General features: G+C 45.9%; 1 protein-coding gene across 9 annotated transcripts in view; it reads right to left on the bottom strand.

The window, feature by feature from the left end:
* Positions 1–19,122, bottom strand: part of DOCK9 (dedicator of cytokinesis 9) — a 989,328-nt gene that overhangs the window by 372,219 nt on the left and 597,987 nt on the right. For all 9 annotated transcript variants that reach the window (XR_011194943.1, XM_069205169.1, XM_069205175.1 and 6 more), the window contains exon 26: positions 10,765–10,890. Coding sequence is in view for 8 of the 9 variants with exons in the window: in XM_069205169.1 (XP_069061270.1) it covers positions 10,765–10,890 (126 nt within the window). In the remaining variant the exon portion in view is untranslated. The remainder of the gene's footprint in view (positions 1–10,764; positions 10,891–19,122) is intronic.

Here is a 19,122-nt window from a genome sequence, read left to right as displayed (position 1 = left end):
CAACACCTTTGACTGAGCTCATCAGCTCTGGCATTTAAAGATCCTGCCAGGTAGTTCGCGATCAAAGAAACGCACGTATGCTTCAGCCAACTCCAAAGGCACAGAGCCTTCTGGCACAGGACAAAATATTCCTTCTTGTTGCAGTACCACATGGTGATAGTGATAATCCACACCAGCCTCCCCTTGATGAACGGCAGGAAGGCCTTCACCACCAGATGAATGGCTTGCAGCTCCAACATATTAATACAGAAATGGTCTTCTGTTGGAGACCAGACCACTGATTTCCATCTTCCGCAGTGGCCTCCCCAACCCAGCAGTGACCCATCCACCAACACCATCAAATCTGGGCGAGGAAAGGTGTGAATCATGTCACTGGACAAACTGAGCTCGAGCAGCCACCAACGGAGGTCGTGAGCCATTCCTTCCAAAATATGGATGGCATCAGTCAGATTTGAGACTTAAAATTCTGTTCCTGAGCTTGCATGTGCCACCTGACGTAGCTGACCAGGAAAATGGAGAAAGTTAAAAGGCCAAGAAGCCTCAGAGCTGCTCTCACTGAGATCCAAAGCAGTAACACTGGGATCACAGCCCAAATGTCCTAGACTCGCCATTTCGGAGGACAGGTCTTGAATTGTACTGAGTCCAGGAATACAAAAATTAATGGCAACCTCTGTGAAGGTGGGACCTGTAAAAACTTTGACTCTTTGATCATGAACCTCAACAATGTCAAGAGGTTCACTGTAATCTATATGTGGTCTACGACTGACTGTAGCAAGGGCACCTTCAAAGGGAATACTTGTATCCTCAACCTTCGAAGGTATGCTGCAATCACAGCCATCACATTCATGAATACACAAGGGGCACTGGTGAGGCCAAAGATGAGCACTGTGAACTGGCAATGTTCCTGGCTGACACCATCGTATCCTCTTTCCAAGTCTGGAACCCTCTTGATAGCTCCTCTGGAGAGCAATAGCCCTGCAGTAGAATGGCAAGGAGCTACCTTGAAAGTCGATCAAATATGAGGGGAAGATGTGGTGGAGTGGACAGAAAGTGTAGGGCGTAACATACTAAACAATCTGACTGACCATTCTGTCAGATGTGAAGGATCACCATCCTGGGAGGAACTACTGACCACAGGATGGGCATCCACAGCTAAGGGCACACTAAAGTTAATTAGAGGCAGTTGCAGCAGGTAAGGGAGACTGGGAGAAGATGCTCCTGCTGGCCTACATGATGTCGGCCACACCCCTGTACCTGAACTCAAAAGGACTGAGCCGATTGCTGTAGTTTTTGGGGAACTGCTTGGTGGGGATCAACAGTCCCAGGGAGAGCACCATAGCTCTACTGTCCACTTGACACTACAGTGTAGACTATCTTTTTCACTGAAAAGGTATGCGCCATTAAAGGGCATATCCATGAGAGAAGTTTGCACATCTTCAGAAAATCCCATGGAACACATCCATTTGTAGTGGAGAAACACAACACTGGCACTGCCTGCGATCCCCAGGCAGTCGGTAGCATCTAAGTCAGCACAATTCACAATCTTGGCAGCATCCTGTCTGACATGGATCATTTGAGCCAGAGAGGCCCTACGGCCTTATAGGACCTACAGAATAATATCTCTGGCGATGTCCCAAAAGGAACACCTAAAGCAACCCATAAAACTGACTTTATTGACCAAGTTTTGAGCCAAGCTGGCCCAAGAGAACATCCATTTTCTAAAAGCCTCAATCCTTTTGGGCTCCACATCTGGAGGAATTGTAGGGAAGTAATTGTGGTTAACCTCACTGGTTGATGCCTGCACAACTGTGCTTTCTGGAGAAGGATGCTTAGTGAGATAAACAGGATTACCACACTACAGTCTGTGATGCCTGGCATACTGCCTATTCACTAGCAGGTAAGAACATGGTTTTGATCAAGTGTTCACCAATTGGGCAGGCCTCACTGGGTGGGAGCAAGGGCTCAGACGTGGCCGCCTTGACTGTAGAATATTTGTGAGAACATTAATTTTGGTCTCAACAGAGGACCACTGCAAATCCAGGACCTCAGCTGTCCATCAGACCACAACAGCAAATGACACATTCTCGTCAGTACGTGGCCCAAGAGGCGAGTCCAACCTGGTATCAGGGGAGGCATCAGGTCCACTGGCCTCTTGTAAATCCATATAGAAACAGTCATTATAATGAAGGGGATTGTCACCATCCTCAACCTCATCATCTTACTCTGGTGGCATAACTTTATCATAGGCAGAGCCAAAAATATAAAGGAGTCTCTGTTGGCGTGACTACCCTGATGGTGGATAACAACCAGTTTCGCTTAAATGACTTTGTAGTGCAACACTGGTCAAGATCAGGCTGAAGTCAGTTTGGGGTAGGACATAGGGATCAGATCTGGATCCTCTTCCAGCACCAACACCGGTGTTGACAAGAGATGACCTAGTGCCAGTCTGGGCGCTGCAGCAGGAGTCAGTACCGGAGATGGTACTAGACCCAGAACGGGTGCCCAAGGGGTCAGCCAGCACAATGAAACACCCTGCCAGCTCTTACTCAATAGGATACCTCTGCTGATCCTTGGGGCCCAAGGCACACAAGAGGGTGCCAGAAAAGTGCCAAAATCTGCAGTATGGCCTTTTTGAAGTTCTCTATTAGCTGTGGCATCACCAAAGACCTGGGATACCCGGGTGCATTAGGATCAGCTCAGGAATTTGCTCCATGACTGGGACCTCAGATGAGACCAATTAACATTGTGACACCCTCGTGCCTTCTCCTTGGATCTGGACCTCTTGCTGGGATGGCCATGGGAGTAAGAATGAGTCTTCACCTGCAACTAGGAATGGAATATCTGGAAAAGCTTTGACTTCTTCTGATGCTCGGTGATGTACAGCTTCACTTCTGGGTTCAAATTCACAGTTTTCCTTAGGGTAATTAAGCGCACACTTATCGAACAAGTTACTTACCTTCGGTAACACATTTTGTGGTAGAGACATATTCTAGTTGCAGATTCCTTACCTTAGAATTTTCCCCAGGCGTCAGTCTGGATCCAGAGATTTTTCTTCTTCGAGTAGTACACTTGCGCGCCATTAGGCGGATCGGTCGACTCTGCGTCCATAATTGGTGTTGTGGTCGCCAGATATCATTTCACGGGTCGTATATAGGTGCCACCCTGGCGCGCTGACGTCAGTTTCTTTTCATGACTTTCCACGCCAAAAGCACTGAGCCATGAAGAACATTGATTTCAGAGCAACAGAACTAGGGCCCTGAAAGGGAAGTCCCTGTACGCAGAAATCAGTTCGCAAAGTGGGGAGGATGGGTGGGTCGGTAATAAATCTGCAACTGGAATATGTCTCTACCAGATAATTCTTTACCGTAGGTAAGTAACTTGTTTATGTGATAGAGACTTCTAGTTGCAGATTCCCTACCTTAGAATGAATACCTAAGCAATACCATCCCCGGTGGAGGGTCTGCGAACCAAGATCATACGAGGAAGTCCTGCAGGATCGAACAGGCAAAGTACCTATCCCTTCAGACCTGACTGTTCAGGCAATAGTATTTAGTGAATGTGTGCAAGGACGCCCACGTTACTGCCTGGCAGATGCCCAGGACTGGAACTCCACGTGCTAATGCAGAGGGTTGCTCTGGTAGAATGAGCACGCAAGCCCTCCGTGAGTTGCTTTTTAGCCAATGCATAGCACATTTTAATGCACAGGACTAGCCATCTAGAAATGGTCCTCTTCTGCACCTCAAAACCTTTCTTCGCACCCACATAAACCACAAAGAGTTAATCATCCACCCAGAATTCTTTTGTACAATCCAGAAAGAACGCAAATGCTCTTTTTGGGTCCAGATGGTGAAGTCTCTCCCGTTCCTTAGAAGGATTTGGGGGTGCACCAAAAATAGGCAAGATGACTGATTGGCCTACAAGAAAGGGCGTGACCACTTTAGGCAGAAAAGAAGCCCTACTACGAAGCAACACCTTGTCAGGGTGGATGGAGATGAAAGGTGGCTTCAAAGAAAGAGCCTGCAGCTCACTCACTCTGAAGGCAGAGGTAACAGCCACGAGGAAGACTGTTTTCAGAGTAAGCAGGCAAAGTGTGGGCAGCTGAGAAGTGGCTCAAAGGGAGATCACATTAAATAGTAAGAACTAAATTCAAATCCCAATGGGGCATTATGAACGGGGAAGGAGGAAAGAGACGAGTAAGGCCCTTTAGAAATCGTCCAACAATTGGAGATTTAAACAAGGAACGTTGGAAAGGCAATCAAATAAAAGCTGAGATGGCAGACAAATAACCCTTTACGGTGCCCTGAGCAGAGCCCTGCTGGGTCAAAGAAAAAATAAACAAAAGAACCTCATAAGGAGGGGCAGAGATTGGGGTCAACAGACTTGTGTGTACACCATGCCACAAATTTGTTTCAACAGAAGGCGTATACCATTTTGGTGGAGGGACGCCTGGCTGCCAAGATAACGTTACAGACTTCGGGTGGAAGGTCATAAACTTTCAACTGCTGCCGCTTAATCTCCACGTAAGGAGGAGGAGACTGGACAGGTTCAGGTGGAGAACCGTCCCCTGCTGCTGCAGAGGCAAGAGGCAGACTGATTGGAGGACTGATGGCCATATTCAATAGTTCGGGATACCATAGTCTTTGTGCCCAGTCCGGAGCCACAAGAAAGACTTGGGCCCAGTCATTCTTGATCTTCTTGAGAACTCTGGGCAGAAGTGGTATTGGCCAAAAGGTGTAAAGGAGGCCTGAGTTCCATTTGAGACAAAAAGCATTGCTGAGCAAGTGCCACCTTGGAAACTCAAACGCACAAAACAGCTCACATTGTGCGTTCTCTACAGAGGCAAACAGATCTAAGCAAGGCTCCCCCCACTGCTAAAAGAGACATTCCTCCACCTCCAGATGGAGACGCCATTCTTGATCAATCAGGCATTGACACCCGAGTTTGTATGCTCTGACATTCAGAGAGCCCGCCAGATGTTGAACCACTAGGGATATGCCCTGCTGTTCCGGCCACATCCAGAGGTGCAGAGCCTCCTGGCAAAGGGTCCACAACCCTACCCTGCCTTGCTTGTTGCAGTACCACATGGCAGTGGTGTTGTCCGTGAACACCTGCACCACTTCCCTTTGAGAGAGGGATGGAATGCTTTCAATGCCAGTCTGAACACTCTGAGCTCCAAAAGGTTGACATAGAGCTCAGAGTCCGTTGGAGCTCAGAGTCCTCTGGAGACCAGACTCCTCTGATCTCCATCTCACCCATGTGGCCGCCCCATCCCAGGAGTGACGCATCTGTCACTACAGCTGCATCTGGTTGGGGAAGGGAGAAGGCTCTGCCTCTGACCCAATCGCGGTTCAAAAGCCACTAGTGCTGATCTTGCGCGGTCCCCTCCAAAATCTGGACCACGGCGGAGAGATTCCTCTTATGCTGCAACCACTGGAACTTCAGGTCCCTCTGCAGAGTCCGCATATGCCATCTGGCATGAGTCACCAGCAGGATGCAGGAGGCCATGAGGCCCAGCAGCCTCAGAGTCATTCTCACCGAAATCCAGGATAGAGGCTGAAATATCTGTATCATAACCTGAATATCCTGGACTCGCCGCTCAGGATAGGCCCGAAAATGGACTATGTCCAGCACAGCTCCGATGAAAGGTAGCGTCTGAGATGCAGGAGGTCCACCATGGTCTGGAGGTGGGAGGTGACAGCCTGGGGCGAGCTGGTCTTCAACAGCCAATTGCTGAGGAAGGGAAAGATAAACCCCTAAGTTGCGCAGATGAGCTGCAACCACCGCCATCACACTTTGGTGAATACCTGAGGGATGCTGATAAGGCCAAAGGGGAGCACAGTGAATTGAAAATGCACGGTGACCTACCACGAACCACAAGTAACATCTGTGGCCAGGCAGGACGTGAATATGGAAATAAGCAACCTGCAAGTCCAAACCTACCAATCCTGTCTCCTGGGTCCAGGACAGATAGGCCCTTAGCCAGAGTGAGCATTTTGAACTTCTCCTGTCTGAGAAAGAGATTGAGGGAACAGAGGTCAAGGATAAGGCGGAGACTTTTATCCTTTTTGGGGATCAGAAAGTAGCAGGAATAACAACAACCTACTTCTGGCACAGGGACCCTCTCTATGGCTCCCTTGGCCAAAGAGCCATAATCTCCTTGCATGAAGGGAGGGAGGGGCAGTCTCGAAGGGGAGGGAGTAGCCCCTTCAGACTATTTGCAAAACCCACCTGTCTGACGTAATGGTGTTCCAGGGCAAATCCTACTGTCGACTGGTAACTGGTGGGGAAGCGCCAGACTAGGAAGGTTTGGAGGCTGCAGCAGAGGGAGGGGCGGTGGACTGGCTAGACCACTGGCTCCCTGATCTGTGCGGATGCTGGATCCCATGTTCTCGCCATGCAGAGGCTGAGCAGCCTGAGCGTAACTGTGACTGTCACTGTGACTGGTGGGGACAGACATGGCTGAATGCCCCTTCCATAGCCACGAAAGGGGCGAAAAGTAGAAAGAGGGGGCGTGTTGCAGCAGCAAGGCCAAGGGACTCGGCTGTAGCATGGGACTCCTCAAAGTGCTCGAGCGCCGGGTCTGCTTTGTCTCCGAAGAGGGCATGTCCTTCAAAGTAGATTGGACATCCTCTGAAAAGGCAGATGTCCTTAATCTGGGGTGGTGCCTTAAGGCCACCATCTAAGCAACCGATCTGCCCAGAGAGTCGGTCGTATCCAGCCCACATCCGATTGTGAACTTGGTAGCGCCTCTCCCATCAGAAACAGCCTGGGAGAGAATGGCCCGGCCTCCTCCTGGAGATATGGCAGCACTTGTGTTGGTGTCCCATAAAGTATGGGTGTAGCAGCCCAAAAGGTAGGCAGTGTTCACAGACCGCAATGCCAGGTTGGAGGAAGAAAACAGCTTCTTCTGAAAGTGGTCCCAGACTCTGATTCCCTATCAAGGGGAGCGGAAGTGAATGCGCCATGGGATGTCGAGGCTTGGATGACCAAGCTCTTGGGGTGGGGTGCTGGGTCAGGAAAACCCAGTCATGGTAGGGGGTGAAAGCATACCATTGTCAGGGAAGGTATCCAGACTGCTGGCTTCACCCAGTTCCTGAGCCCAGTCCATAGCATCTCCAAGCTGGAATTTTAAAGGGTCCAGCGACCCCTTGATACTCTCACTAAACTCGTACCCATTAGAATAAGGGTCAGGATGCGATCTATGGGTCAAAGCCCCCACCAAAGTGAGAATCGGCGTCAAGTATAGGATCGATGCCACCCACGGGCCCAGGAGCGTCGATGCCAGAACTGTCGTCGAGGAAGGTAGCAAAGGTATGACCAATGCCGGTTCGGACTCGGAAGTGGATCCCCAGGAGCCCCCGCTGAGCCAAACTCAAAGCAGCTTACGTGGAACCCGAATGGGCCTCTTTCAACCCTGTGGGGACGGAAGGCTCTCCGACGGAGCTGGACTACTCAACGATGAAGCCCATGGCCTTGTAAAATGTCTTTAATTAGGCAGCGATGGCTCCGGCTCCCGGAAACTTGGGGAGGCGCAGAGCTGATCCAGAAAGAGGCTCCGAAGACAGAGGCCTAGAGTGAGGACGCTTCTTCTCCCGCATCACATCGTCCGACCAACAGGGTGAAGTCGAAGAGCGCTTGTGCTTCTTCGACTTCTTCATGTGCTTACCCAAATGCCCTGATGATTTTGAATGGGACGAGGAGGAGTGGTGATGGGTCCATGCGGGGTCTCAGAACCTTCTTCTCGACAGAGACCAGGAACAATGCACAGCTGGACGCCGGGCTACAAGCAGCTTTAGGGACTGCTCCCTCAAAGCTTTCAGATTCATACCCTGACAGTCTGAGCATGACTTCGGGTCGTGGTCGTGCTCCAAGCACCACAGACACACGAGTTGCAGATCCGTCACTGACATCATGCAGTGACAGGAGCTGCAGGGCTTGAAGCAGGTCTTCCTTGATGACATCTTGGCACACCAGAAGTAAAAAAAAACTTCAACAAAAAGTCAAAAAGCCAGTCAAAAAATGACTGTAAAGGTAGTTCTTTCCGGATCTGTGTGTGGGCTGGCATGAAAAGAAAATAACTGACGTCAGTGTGCCTGGGTGGTACCTATACATGACCTGCAAAGTCATATCTGGCAACCACGAAGCCAACAACGGATGCAGAGTTGACAGATGCCACCTAACGGCATGCAAGGGTACTGCTCGAAGAAAAAATCTCCAGATCCAGGCTGAAGCCTGGGGTAGATTTTAAGGTAAGGAATCTGCAACTAGAAGTCTCTATCAGATTACAAGTCTTCAAGTCATGCCCTGAGCCAACACATCAGAGACATCTCATGCAGATTCGTGAACAACATCTGTTTTCTGCAAACATGGCATGAATTAAAGCCTTTCATTTTTGGAAGGGACATTGTTCCCTAGAGCACTGGTTCTTGTTTGGGAGTAGTTAAAAACCTGCTGAATGTGGGTGTGAGGGATATCCAGATCTGAGTCGGAAGGCACAGAATTAAAAGGAATTGACGTCAGCAGGCAAGGGTAGCACTTATATGCTGCTTCGTTCCATCTCTTCTAGGGCTTTATTGCGATAGAGAGGAGCTGCAGTGCACCACCAACTGGCGTTCTGAAGATTTGCTGAAAAAGATTTGGGACTCATTCTCGCATTTGGGAAATATTTGAGTGTGGGGAGTCTGCGGTTAGAAGCATTCATCAAAAGCACATAATAGCAAACACATCTGCCTTAATACAAAATGCCTAAATATTAGGTCTGTTTTTCATTATCACCCAAACATGTACTGCCTTACAAGGGGCATTTTTAAAGATTAATTAGAAAGCCTTTAATGTTTTGGCAGTATTGTCTTTCATGTCACAAAATAAACATGTGTAATTTTTTTTTTTTTTACAAACATCGCTCCCCAGTATTTCCTTCAAAATATCAGAAATTAGCAATCATGAAGTTAAAGCTATAGAAAAAAATAAATATTGAAAACATGTGGTAAAGGAAAAGGATTTTACCCATGAAAAAATAAAATTGGGGCTATAGCAGTTAAGCTAATAACTAATGCAAAAAGGAAAGAAAATCCCTGAAAAACTTCTAAGGAAAAAACGGCAATAGTGCCTCTCTTTTTAAAGTTCGCTGTTGCCTTCCCCCCTAATGAAATCTTTTGGTTCAACACAGGGGCCCTCATTACGAGTCTGGCAGTCCTAGAACCACCAGACTCGCAGTGGCGGTCGGTCCGCAGCCAACGCGGCAGTCCAGCCTCCACATTATGACCGTGGCCAACGCCCAAGGTAGGACCACCGGCACTGCAATAAGCAGCGGTGTCCTGGGGATTACGAGTCCCCTACCCGCCGGCTTTTACATGGCTTTTGCACCGCCATGTAAAAGCTGGCAGAGACGGGGTTCCAGGGGCCCAATGGGGAACCCTGCACTGCCCATGCACTTGGCATGGGCAGTGCAGGGGCCCCCATGACCCGCCCATTGTGCTTTTCACTGTCTGCCTAGCAGACAGGGAAAAGCGCGACGGGTGGTGTTGCACCCGGCGCACCACAAGAATGCCGTCAGCTCAATTACGAGCCGGCGTCAATGTTGTGGGCTGTTTCCAGCTGGGCCAGCAGGAAACTCTTAACAGGGGCTGTGGGAGGGCTGCCGACCGCAGGAGTTTGGCAGGAGGGCTTTTCTGCCCGCCAAACTCATAATCAGGGCCTGGGAGTCTTTTAGAATCAAGCAGCATGAACACTTTGAAGGTGGGCCGTGGTATAGAAAGGCATGACTGTTTAGATACGGTGTTCTAGATTTGTATTTATTGATGCATTCATGGCTCCACACCTGGAGATCACTTCACATAAAACAAGTGTAAGTAATACACAGAGGTGGAGCATGAACCAGATAATCAACAAAACTGCAGAGATTGGAAGAGGTAGTGACTGGTTGGTTGGTAATTTAATGAGAATAAGGTGTGTAACAAATGGCCCTTCAGTACCCTCTGAAAAGTTATGAGGATGGTGATGAATCTGGTGGAGTCGTAGCAGCTTAACAAAGTATGTCATAGGCCCCAGTCCAATAAAGATGAGCCACTCTACCCAGCCAGCTACTCTCCTTTCGTTGGATAGTGAAAAACTGCCATAACTGGTCTTTAGCAGGCCTCTCTCACCATTGGGCATCAGTATTCGTATTAATAATGATAGCTAAGCTCCTCTGGGGTCTGTTTACTAATTCTAGAGAAGGGGGTGCCTGACAGCTGAACACGTGATAAGCAGTTTTTGCTTTTTAGACTTTTGCAAGTTTCAACTGAAGACCGGACATACTTCTGCTCTGTTGGTCACCTGAAATGCTTACTTTGTCTTGGTAAAAAAACACAAATGCTGGACAGAATGCGGAACCAATCAAACATTCACCCTTAGTCACAGATCTGGGTTTAATCTATCAATTCTTTTGCTCACCATGCCACCCCAGTTTGGACCCAGCCATATGCAAATCAGTCTTGACCCTGTTCCCCCTGAGAACAGTCCAACCCAAACTGCAGGCCAGCTCCTCCCTGGGACGGAAACAAGCATGTGGGAAGAAGCGTGGGGTATTTATCACAAAGACCATAAAGATGATGAGTAAAGAAAACAGCTCTTTCAAGATGGGCATGCTTGGAAACCAAGGAGATTAAGGAAAAAAGGAAGAAAAAAATCAGTATATACTCTATATTACTAAATGGATTGAAAAAAATTGTTAAATGAACACTGGCAATTACGGCAGGATGTCCCTCCAGTTGCTGTACAAACCTTTAATAGCTTGTTACTTGTTAGGAAATCAGCAGAGGGTTTCAGAATGGTGGTCATGGCCTTGGTCAGTTCTTCATGTACAGTTTTGTATTCCAATGTGATGTATGGCTCAGCTTTATACACATACTTAAGACAAAAAAAGAGAAATGTATCAGTGTTCATAAATTATTTTTGAGACTTTAAGAGTAACAATAGCTGAGCTAAATTCCAAAATGAACCAAAGGCAAGCACAATGCACTGAACTTATTAAAAAAAACAAAAAAAAATGTTGAATACATTTCAGTTTAGCAACGATTAACTTTAATTCTCATAAAAGGCGGCTATTTCTTTGCAAAATTAGAAGCAATATAAACATGGATTTAAGTTAACAATATCAGTGTTCTTCAGGAGGTAATTGCCAGACAGTGTGAGGAAAAATCATTCAATTTGAATTAATTGTTACTCAGTGCACCTTTTTAAATTTTCACCAACAGGCTTGCACACTCTTAATGAAGGCAGTGTAGGCTCTGACTTATAAGTAAACCAATTTGTCAGATTAAGGTAACCAAAATGTTCTTTCCAAAATATAAATTCTCCTGGCTCCAAGAAATTACCAGAAATAACAGTCTGAGATTGTTGCGAGAGAGTGAGAGTTCAGACAAGGGAAAACAAAGGATTAGGTTATGATGGACTACCCGCCATCTGAATTAATACAGGGACGTTTAAAGAAACCATGCAGAGTGGGCCTATAACAGTACAGTCACCATACATAGGGATATGTTTGTGAAAATTCACCAAGCTGTCTTTTCTATTGTGAAGGGGTCAGAACATAATTACCAAGAACGTTGTAACAACAGGTGGTAAAAAAATGAATTATACAAAATGGAAAATTGACAGCTTTTCTGTCAAACACTATCCCCCGAGCTCATAAGGAGCTTAAACTGTGTTAACTCCTCTATATGTTCAATGCAAAACTTAGAAGTGTGAAATGTACGATTTAAGAAGAACTTCCCCTGTTCCTAAGTATTGTAGTCTAACAAAGAGGAGAGATTTTTGGCTGATATCAAATTCAGAAACGACTTAAGGAACGTGGGCTAGGTGGTTTATGTCCTCCATAGCTTTAACCTGCTGAAGTCCATCGGCAAAGCTACAGCAGAAAACTGGGAGTTCAGTACCTCAATGTACCAAAAGGCTGAGGTTATAATCACCAGGAAGCTAGAGCAAAGTCACATTTCAAAAACGTCTCAGGAAGCCACGGGTTTAAAGGCTCCTGTATTGCCATTCCAAAGCCTCAACAATAACTTTCAAAGCAACAAGAAATGCAATAGAAATAAGCACTGTGCTGCCCTTTACATTCTCTACGACCCACTGGATGGGGTCCCAGAGGCCTCTTAATGCTCAGGAAGGGGTGATGCACGCCCCTTTCCCGTTATATAATTGTTGGCCCCATGGGGAAGGGGTCCCAGGGGCCTCCAAGAGGCTTGGGGAGGAGGGCCACATGCCACACTCCCATACATATGCTATACGTCACCTTGTCTCTGGCCCATTCTATTTTTAAACGTAGCACAGAAGCCAGTGATTTTAAAAAGAAATTTCAGTAGATTAGTGAATCTGCAGTAAAACTTCCTTTTGACGGAAAAAACTTTCAGCCTAAGGGGATCAGAGTGTCCCTACCCTGCGCCCCTCTATGCATTTTTAGTTAACCTTTTTCTTAGAACTCTGGAATGAGTCCTGAGTTCTAAGAGGACTGCTGCTACATCCTTGCTGATGTGGTGGCAACAAATATGGTCTCACCATGAGATCTGTCGGGCCCCTTACATCCTCCGGGGCGTGAAATTTGCAATTTGTTTGGAGCAATAATTTCTCAAAAACTGAACAGATTCACACCAAATCAACCACAAAAGTCCTCTTTTTGGACCCCAATCTAGCTTTCTGCCAAATTTGGTGTATATCTGTTCGGTGATCAGGGCTGTAACTGTATCTAAGATTCCTACAGGTATGGGAAAATGAATGGGGAATACCTCCCCCCCAGGTTTACTTAGCCACTGCTTGACGGAACACTTGGAAACTTTACATGAACTAACTAGACAAAAAGTAGCACTTTTGTGAATATTCGTCAAACAGTGCCAAAGTTATTACCAACACAAAAAGGCACTTCCTATGGAAACACAAACCTAAATATAACTACCAGTGGCGACCGTCCCATCATGTCTGGCAATGATACAGCCACTAAGAGACTATCTTTTATTTGTCGACCTGCACCTCCAGCTCACTGTCCAAGGACTTCCATAATTTGTAAAGGACACCAGTCACTTCCTTCAGATTATTGAAAAATAAAACCAAACCTAAACATTTGATGATGACACTTTTCTGGCTACATTTGATGTCACATCATTATACATCAATATATTACATGAGGATGGGCTTATGGCATTATCTGAAGCTCCTAATAAGAGAACTGTGAAAAAGCCATCAACGCACATGCTTACCAACTTTGCAAGAGCTATCCATAATTCCAACAATTTTAGCTTCAACGGCAAACACTATTTGCAGAAACAAGGGACTTCCAGGGGCACTTTGATGGCCCCATCATATGCATCTTCACAGGCACACTTGAGGACTATATACATGCTACGTCTAGCATCAAACCACTGGTATGGCTATGACACATTGATGACATATTATATGGAATGCAGGAAGTAGAACACTGGAATAATTTATACCTTATACCAACAGATTCCATCCTACCATCAAATTCACCAGTAGCAATACTAAACAGAAGCATCATCTCCCTTTTCTGAATGTGCTACTCACTATTCATGAAAAAAAAATGATAACTCGTCTGTACCACAAGGCTACCGATGCTCATTTGTATCTAAACTGGACTTCATGTCACATACACCACACTAAACTCAGCATCATCTACAGCTAAGCACTCAGAATAAGATGCATCTGCAGCAATGAGGACACCTGTAAAGACCATCTACAGGAACTTGCTATATTATTTAAAAAACAAGGCTATTCTCTGCATATCATACAGCAGCAAATTGACAAGTCTTTGCAGTTACCCAGGGATACACTTAAGTGGAATACCAATGACAGAAACAAAAGTGACAGAATACCATTTGTGGCTGAATATCACCCATCAGCTCCCAACTACAGAAATATAATGCAAAAAACATTTCCCTTATTATCCACTCGTGAGAAATTGCAAATGGTTTTTCCAAACCAGCCAGTCATTGCTTACCACAGAGCTCCCGATTTATGATTGCTTATTGTGACAGTTGAACTCAAGCAAGATGTAACAAATGCAGAGGTTTATTGCTGGGATTCTAAAAGGTACACCACATGCAAATACCTTTTACAAACCTCATCAGCAACTAGCTCTGTTACGAGAACGACTAATGGAATAAGATTTCTTACATGTCGCTCAACATACATTATTTATGTGATTCAGTGCCAGCTCCAAAGCTGTGAAAACAATATTTAGACCAAAAAGTGAATGGTCTCCGAACACGATTCAGGAACCACAAATCAGCAATAATTAATAAGAAATTAGTGTTGGGCTCGGAGTGTTACAAGTTGTTTTTCTTCGAATAAGTCTTTTCGAGTCACGAGACCGAGGGACTCCTCCCTTTCGGCTCCATTGCGCATGGTCGTCGACTCCATCTTAGATTGTTTTCCCCGCAGAGGGTGAGGTAGGAGTTGTGAATATACTAAAAGTGCCCATGCAATGGAGTAAGTATGTATATACATAATGTGTATTAAAATAGTATTTATTTACAAATTTACAATTTTCATTCAACTTATAACAGCTACAGGCTCCCGGGGAGGTGGGAGGGTGCATGTGAATCTGCAGCGTCTCATGCCACGAACAGATGTACACTGGGTAAGTGACATTTTCCGTTCAATGGCATGTGTAGCTGCAGATACACATGCTGTGCATAGACTAATAAGCAGTAATCTCCTCAAAAGCGGTGGCTTAGTCTGTTGGAGTTGAAGTTGTTTGAAATAATGTTCGTAATACAGCCTGTCCTACTGTGGCTTGTTGTGTTGTTAATACATCTACACAGTAATGTTTTGTGAATGTATGAGGCGTAGACCAGGTGGCTGCCTTACAAATTTCTGTCATAGGTATATTTCCTAGAAAAGCCATTGTGGCGCCTTTTTTCCTAGTGGAATGCGCTCTTGGTGTAATAGGTAGATCTCTTTTTGCTTTAATATAGCAAGTTTGTATACATTTCACTATCCATCTGGCAATGCCTTGCTTGGATATAGGATTTCCTGCATGAGGTTTTTGGAAGGCTACAAACAACTGTTTTGCTAAACTGTTTTGTTCTGTCAATGTAATACATTAGTGCTCTTTTTATGTCTAATGTATGTAAGGCTCTTTCGGCTACTGAGTCTGGTTGTAGAAAGAAGACTGGGAGTTCCACTGTTTGGTTTAGGTGGAATGGTGATATAACCTTTGGTAAGAATTTGGGATTTGTATGGAGAGCCTGTTTATGTATTTGTATAAAGGGTTCTTATATAGTAAATGCTTGTATCTCACTTACACTTCTAAGAGATGTCATAGCTATTAGGAAGGCTACTTTCCAAGTTAAGTATTGCATTTCAAAAGAGTGCATGGGTTCAAATGGTGGTCTCATGAGTCGTGTTAATACAATATTAAGGTTCCACGAAGGTACTGGTGGTGTTCTCGGGGGTATGATTCTCTTTAATCCCTCCATAAATGCTTTGATAACTGGGATTCTAAAAAGCGATGTTGAATGTGTAATCTGCAGATGGGCAGATATTGCTGTGAGATGTATTTTAATAGAAGAGAATGCTAGTTTAGACTTTTGTAAGTGTAATAAGTAACTTACAATGTTCTTTGCGGAAGCATGTAGTGGTTGCATTTGATTATTGTGGCAGTAGTAAACAAATCTTTTCCATTTGTTTGCATAACAATGTCTTGTAGTAGGTTTCCTAGCTTGTTTAATGACCTTCATACATTCTTGTGTAAGGTCTAAGTGTCCAAATTCTAAGACTTCAGGAGCCAGATTGCTAGATTGAGTGATGCTGGATTTGGGTGTCTGATCTGTTGTTTGTGTTGAGTTAACAGATCTGGCCTGTTTGGTAATTTGACGTGAGGTACTACTGATAGGTCCAGCAGTGTTGTGTACCACAGTTGGCGAGCCCAAGTTGGTGCTATGAGTATTAGTTTGAGTCTGTTTTGACTCGGTTTGTTTACCAGATAAGGAATGAGTGGGAGAGGGGGAAAAGCGTAAGCAAATATCCCTGACCAACTGATCCATAACGCATTGCCCTTGGACTGAGGGTCTGGGTACCTGGACGCGAAGTTTTGGCATTTTGCGTTTTCTTTTGTTGCGAATAGGTCTATTTTTGGTGTTCCCCAGCGTAGAAAGTAATCTTGTAGGATCTAGGGATGAATTTCCCATTCGTGTGTTTGTTGGTGATCTAGACTGAGATTGTCGGCTAACTGGTTTTGAATGCCTGGGATGTATTGTGCTATTAGGCAAATGTGATTGTGAATTGCCCAATGCCAAATTTTCTGTGCTAAGAGACACAGTTGTGACGAGTGTGTCCCTCCTTGTTTGTTGAGGTAATACATTGTCGTCATGTTGTTGGTTGTGACAAGAATGTGTTTGTGGGCTATCAGTGGTTGAAATGCCTTCAATGCTAGAAACGCTGCCAACAGTTCTAAATGATTTATGTGCAGTTGTTTTTGTTGATTGTCCCATTGTCCCTGTATACTGTGCTGGTTGATGTGTGCTCCCCAGCCCATCATGGAAGCATCTGTTGTGATCACGTATTGAGGCACTGGGTCTTGGAATGGCCGCCCTTGGTTTAAATTTATAGGGTTCCACCATTGAAGCGAGAAGTGTGTCTGGCGGTCTACCAACACTAGATCTTGGAGTTGACTCACTTGGTAGTGTTGGTTTGGCTGCATGTTTAGTGCTATATTTTGGAATGCTTGTACCCTTTGTGGACTTGGTGTGGCAATCGCTTTTTGTATGTTGAGTGTTGCTCCCAAGTATTGTTGTATCTGGGATGGTTGTAGATGTGATTTTTGGTAATTTATCAAAAATCCTAGTTTGTGTAGTTTCTATAACGTATTGCGTGTGAAGAAGACACTGTTGCTGAGTGCTGGTTTTTATTAACCAATCGTGTAAGTATGGGAATACGTGCATGTGCTGTCTTCTTATATGAGCAGCTACTACTGCAAGGCATTTTGTGAATACCCTTGGGGCTGTTGTTATCCCGAATGGTAACACCTTGAATTGATAATGCACGCCGTGGATTACAAACTTTAAGTATTTCCTGTGCGAAGGATGTATGGGTATGTGGAAATATGCATCCTTGAGATCTAACGTTGACATATAGTCCTGTTTTTTTAGCAAGGGAATCACGTCTTGAAGTGTTACCATGTGGAAGTGATCTGATTTGATGTAGAGATTCAGCATTCTGAGGTCTAATATGGGTCTCAACATTTTGTCTTTCTTTGGAATTAAGAAATATAGTGAGTAGACACCTGTTCCTTTTTGATGGTTGGGTACTAATTCTATTGCTTGTTTTTGTAACAATGCTTGGACTTCTAGTTGTAACAGGTCTAAGTGTTGTTTGGACATATTGTGTGCTCTTGGGGGCACATCTGGTGGGAAATGTATGAATTCTATGCAATAACCATGTTGGATAATGGCTAGGACCCATGCGTCCGTAGTTATGTTTGTCCAGTTTTCGAAGTATGCAGTAAGTCTCCCCCCCACTGGTGTTAAGTGTTGGGGGTTTGTGACATGGAAGTCACTGTTTGGCTTGACCTGTTTTAGGGCTTTGGAATTTTCCCCTTGCTCTTGGGAATTGTCCACCCCTGTATGAGCCTCGAAACCCTCCTCTCTGGTACTGCCCCTGATAGGTGGGTCTGGTTTGTGAGGTGGAAGGCTCTGGTGTTTGAGTACGAAGCCCCCCTCGAAATTGTGGCTTTCTAAAAGTACCTCTGCTTTGTGGGGAGTAGAGCGTGCCCATGGCTTTGGCCGTGTCTGTGTCCTTCTTTCGTTTCTCAATTGCCGTGTCCACCTCCGGCCCAAACAATTGTTCCTGGTTAAATGGCATATTTAACACAGCTTGCTGGATTTCCGGTTTAAAACCTGAGCTCCGTAACCATGCATGCCTGCGAATGGTTACCGCAGTGTTGACTGTGCGTGCTGCAGTGTCTGCCGAGTCCAATGCAGACCTTATCTGGTTGTTTGAAATTGCTTGACGTTCTTAAACAAACTGTTGGGCACGTTTTTGGTGTTCCTTGGGCAAGTGCTGTATAATGTGCTGCATCTCGTCCCAGTGTGCCCTGTCGTAGCGAGCCAGTAGAGCTTGCGAGTTGGCAATCCGCCATTGATTGGCTTCCTGTGCTGCCACGCGTTTTCCCGCAGCATCAAACTTCCGACTTTCCTTGTCCGGCGGTGATGCGTCTCCTGATGATTGGGAGTTTGCCCTCTTTCTTGCTGCTCCCACGACCACCGAATCTAGTGTCAGTTGCTGTGTTATAAACACAGGGTCCATTGGTGGAGGTTTGTATTTTTTCTCCACCCTAGGCGTGATAGCTCTGCCTTTCACTGGGTCCTGGAAGACCTGTTTTGCGTGCTTGAGCATGCCTGGGAGCAATGGCAGACTTTGGTAGGAGCTGTGGGTGGATGCCAAGGTGTTAAATAGGAAATCATCCTCTATTGGCTCCGCATGCATCGCTACATTGTGGAAAGTAGCTGCCCTCGATAGTACCTGCATATATGCAGTGCTGTCCTCTGGAGGTGACGGCCTTGCTGGGTAACAATCGGGACTGTTGTCGGAGACCGGTGCATCATATAAGTCCCATGCATCCGGGTCATCCTGTGTCATCCCCGTGTGTGTCGTGACTGCATTGGGGGTGTTGCTACCGGGGACAGCTGTGGTGAATGTAGTGGAGAAGGCTGTGGCGAAAACCTTGGTGGTGGTGTTTTGTCTCTTGCCACCTTTGCCTTTGGCTGCATCTCTGACTCCTGAAATGCCAGCTTTCTTTTTATTTTAATTGGAGGAAGAGTTTGTATTTTACCAGTCTCTTTCTGGATGTGGAACCTCCTTTGAGTATGGTCTGGTTCCCCCATACTTATTTCCTGCTCAAATCCATGCTCTTCCATTTGGCTGGACAGTCTGTGCTCTTCCGTGTAGGAGCCTATTTTCGGCTCTGAGGCTGACTTTTTCGGTACGAAGGTTTCGAAACAGTCTTTTTCGGTTCCGAGGTAACCTTTTTCACCTTGGGTGTGTCGAACTCTCGGTGCTGAGATGGTTCGGAGCCTGTATCTCGACCGGAGTCGGATGTCTTCGGCTGTTGTGTGACCTTTTTCGGTG

Source organism: Pleurodeles waltl, chromosome 8 (genome assembly GCF_031143425.1).
Source record: "Pleurodeles waltl isolate 20211129_DDA chromosome 8, aPleWal1.hap1.20221129, whole genome shotgun sequence".
NCBI lineage: Eukaryota > Metazoa > Chordata > Amphibia > Caudata > Salamandridae > Pleurodeles > Pleurodeles waltl.
Note: the sequence above shows the minus strand (reverse complement) of the source record. Positions and strands in the feature narration are given on the sequence as shown.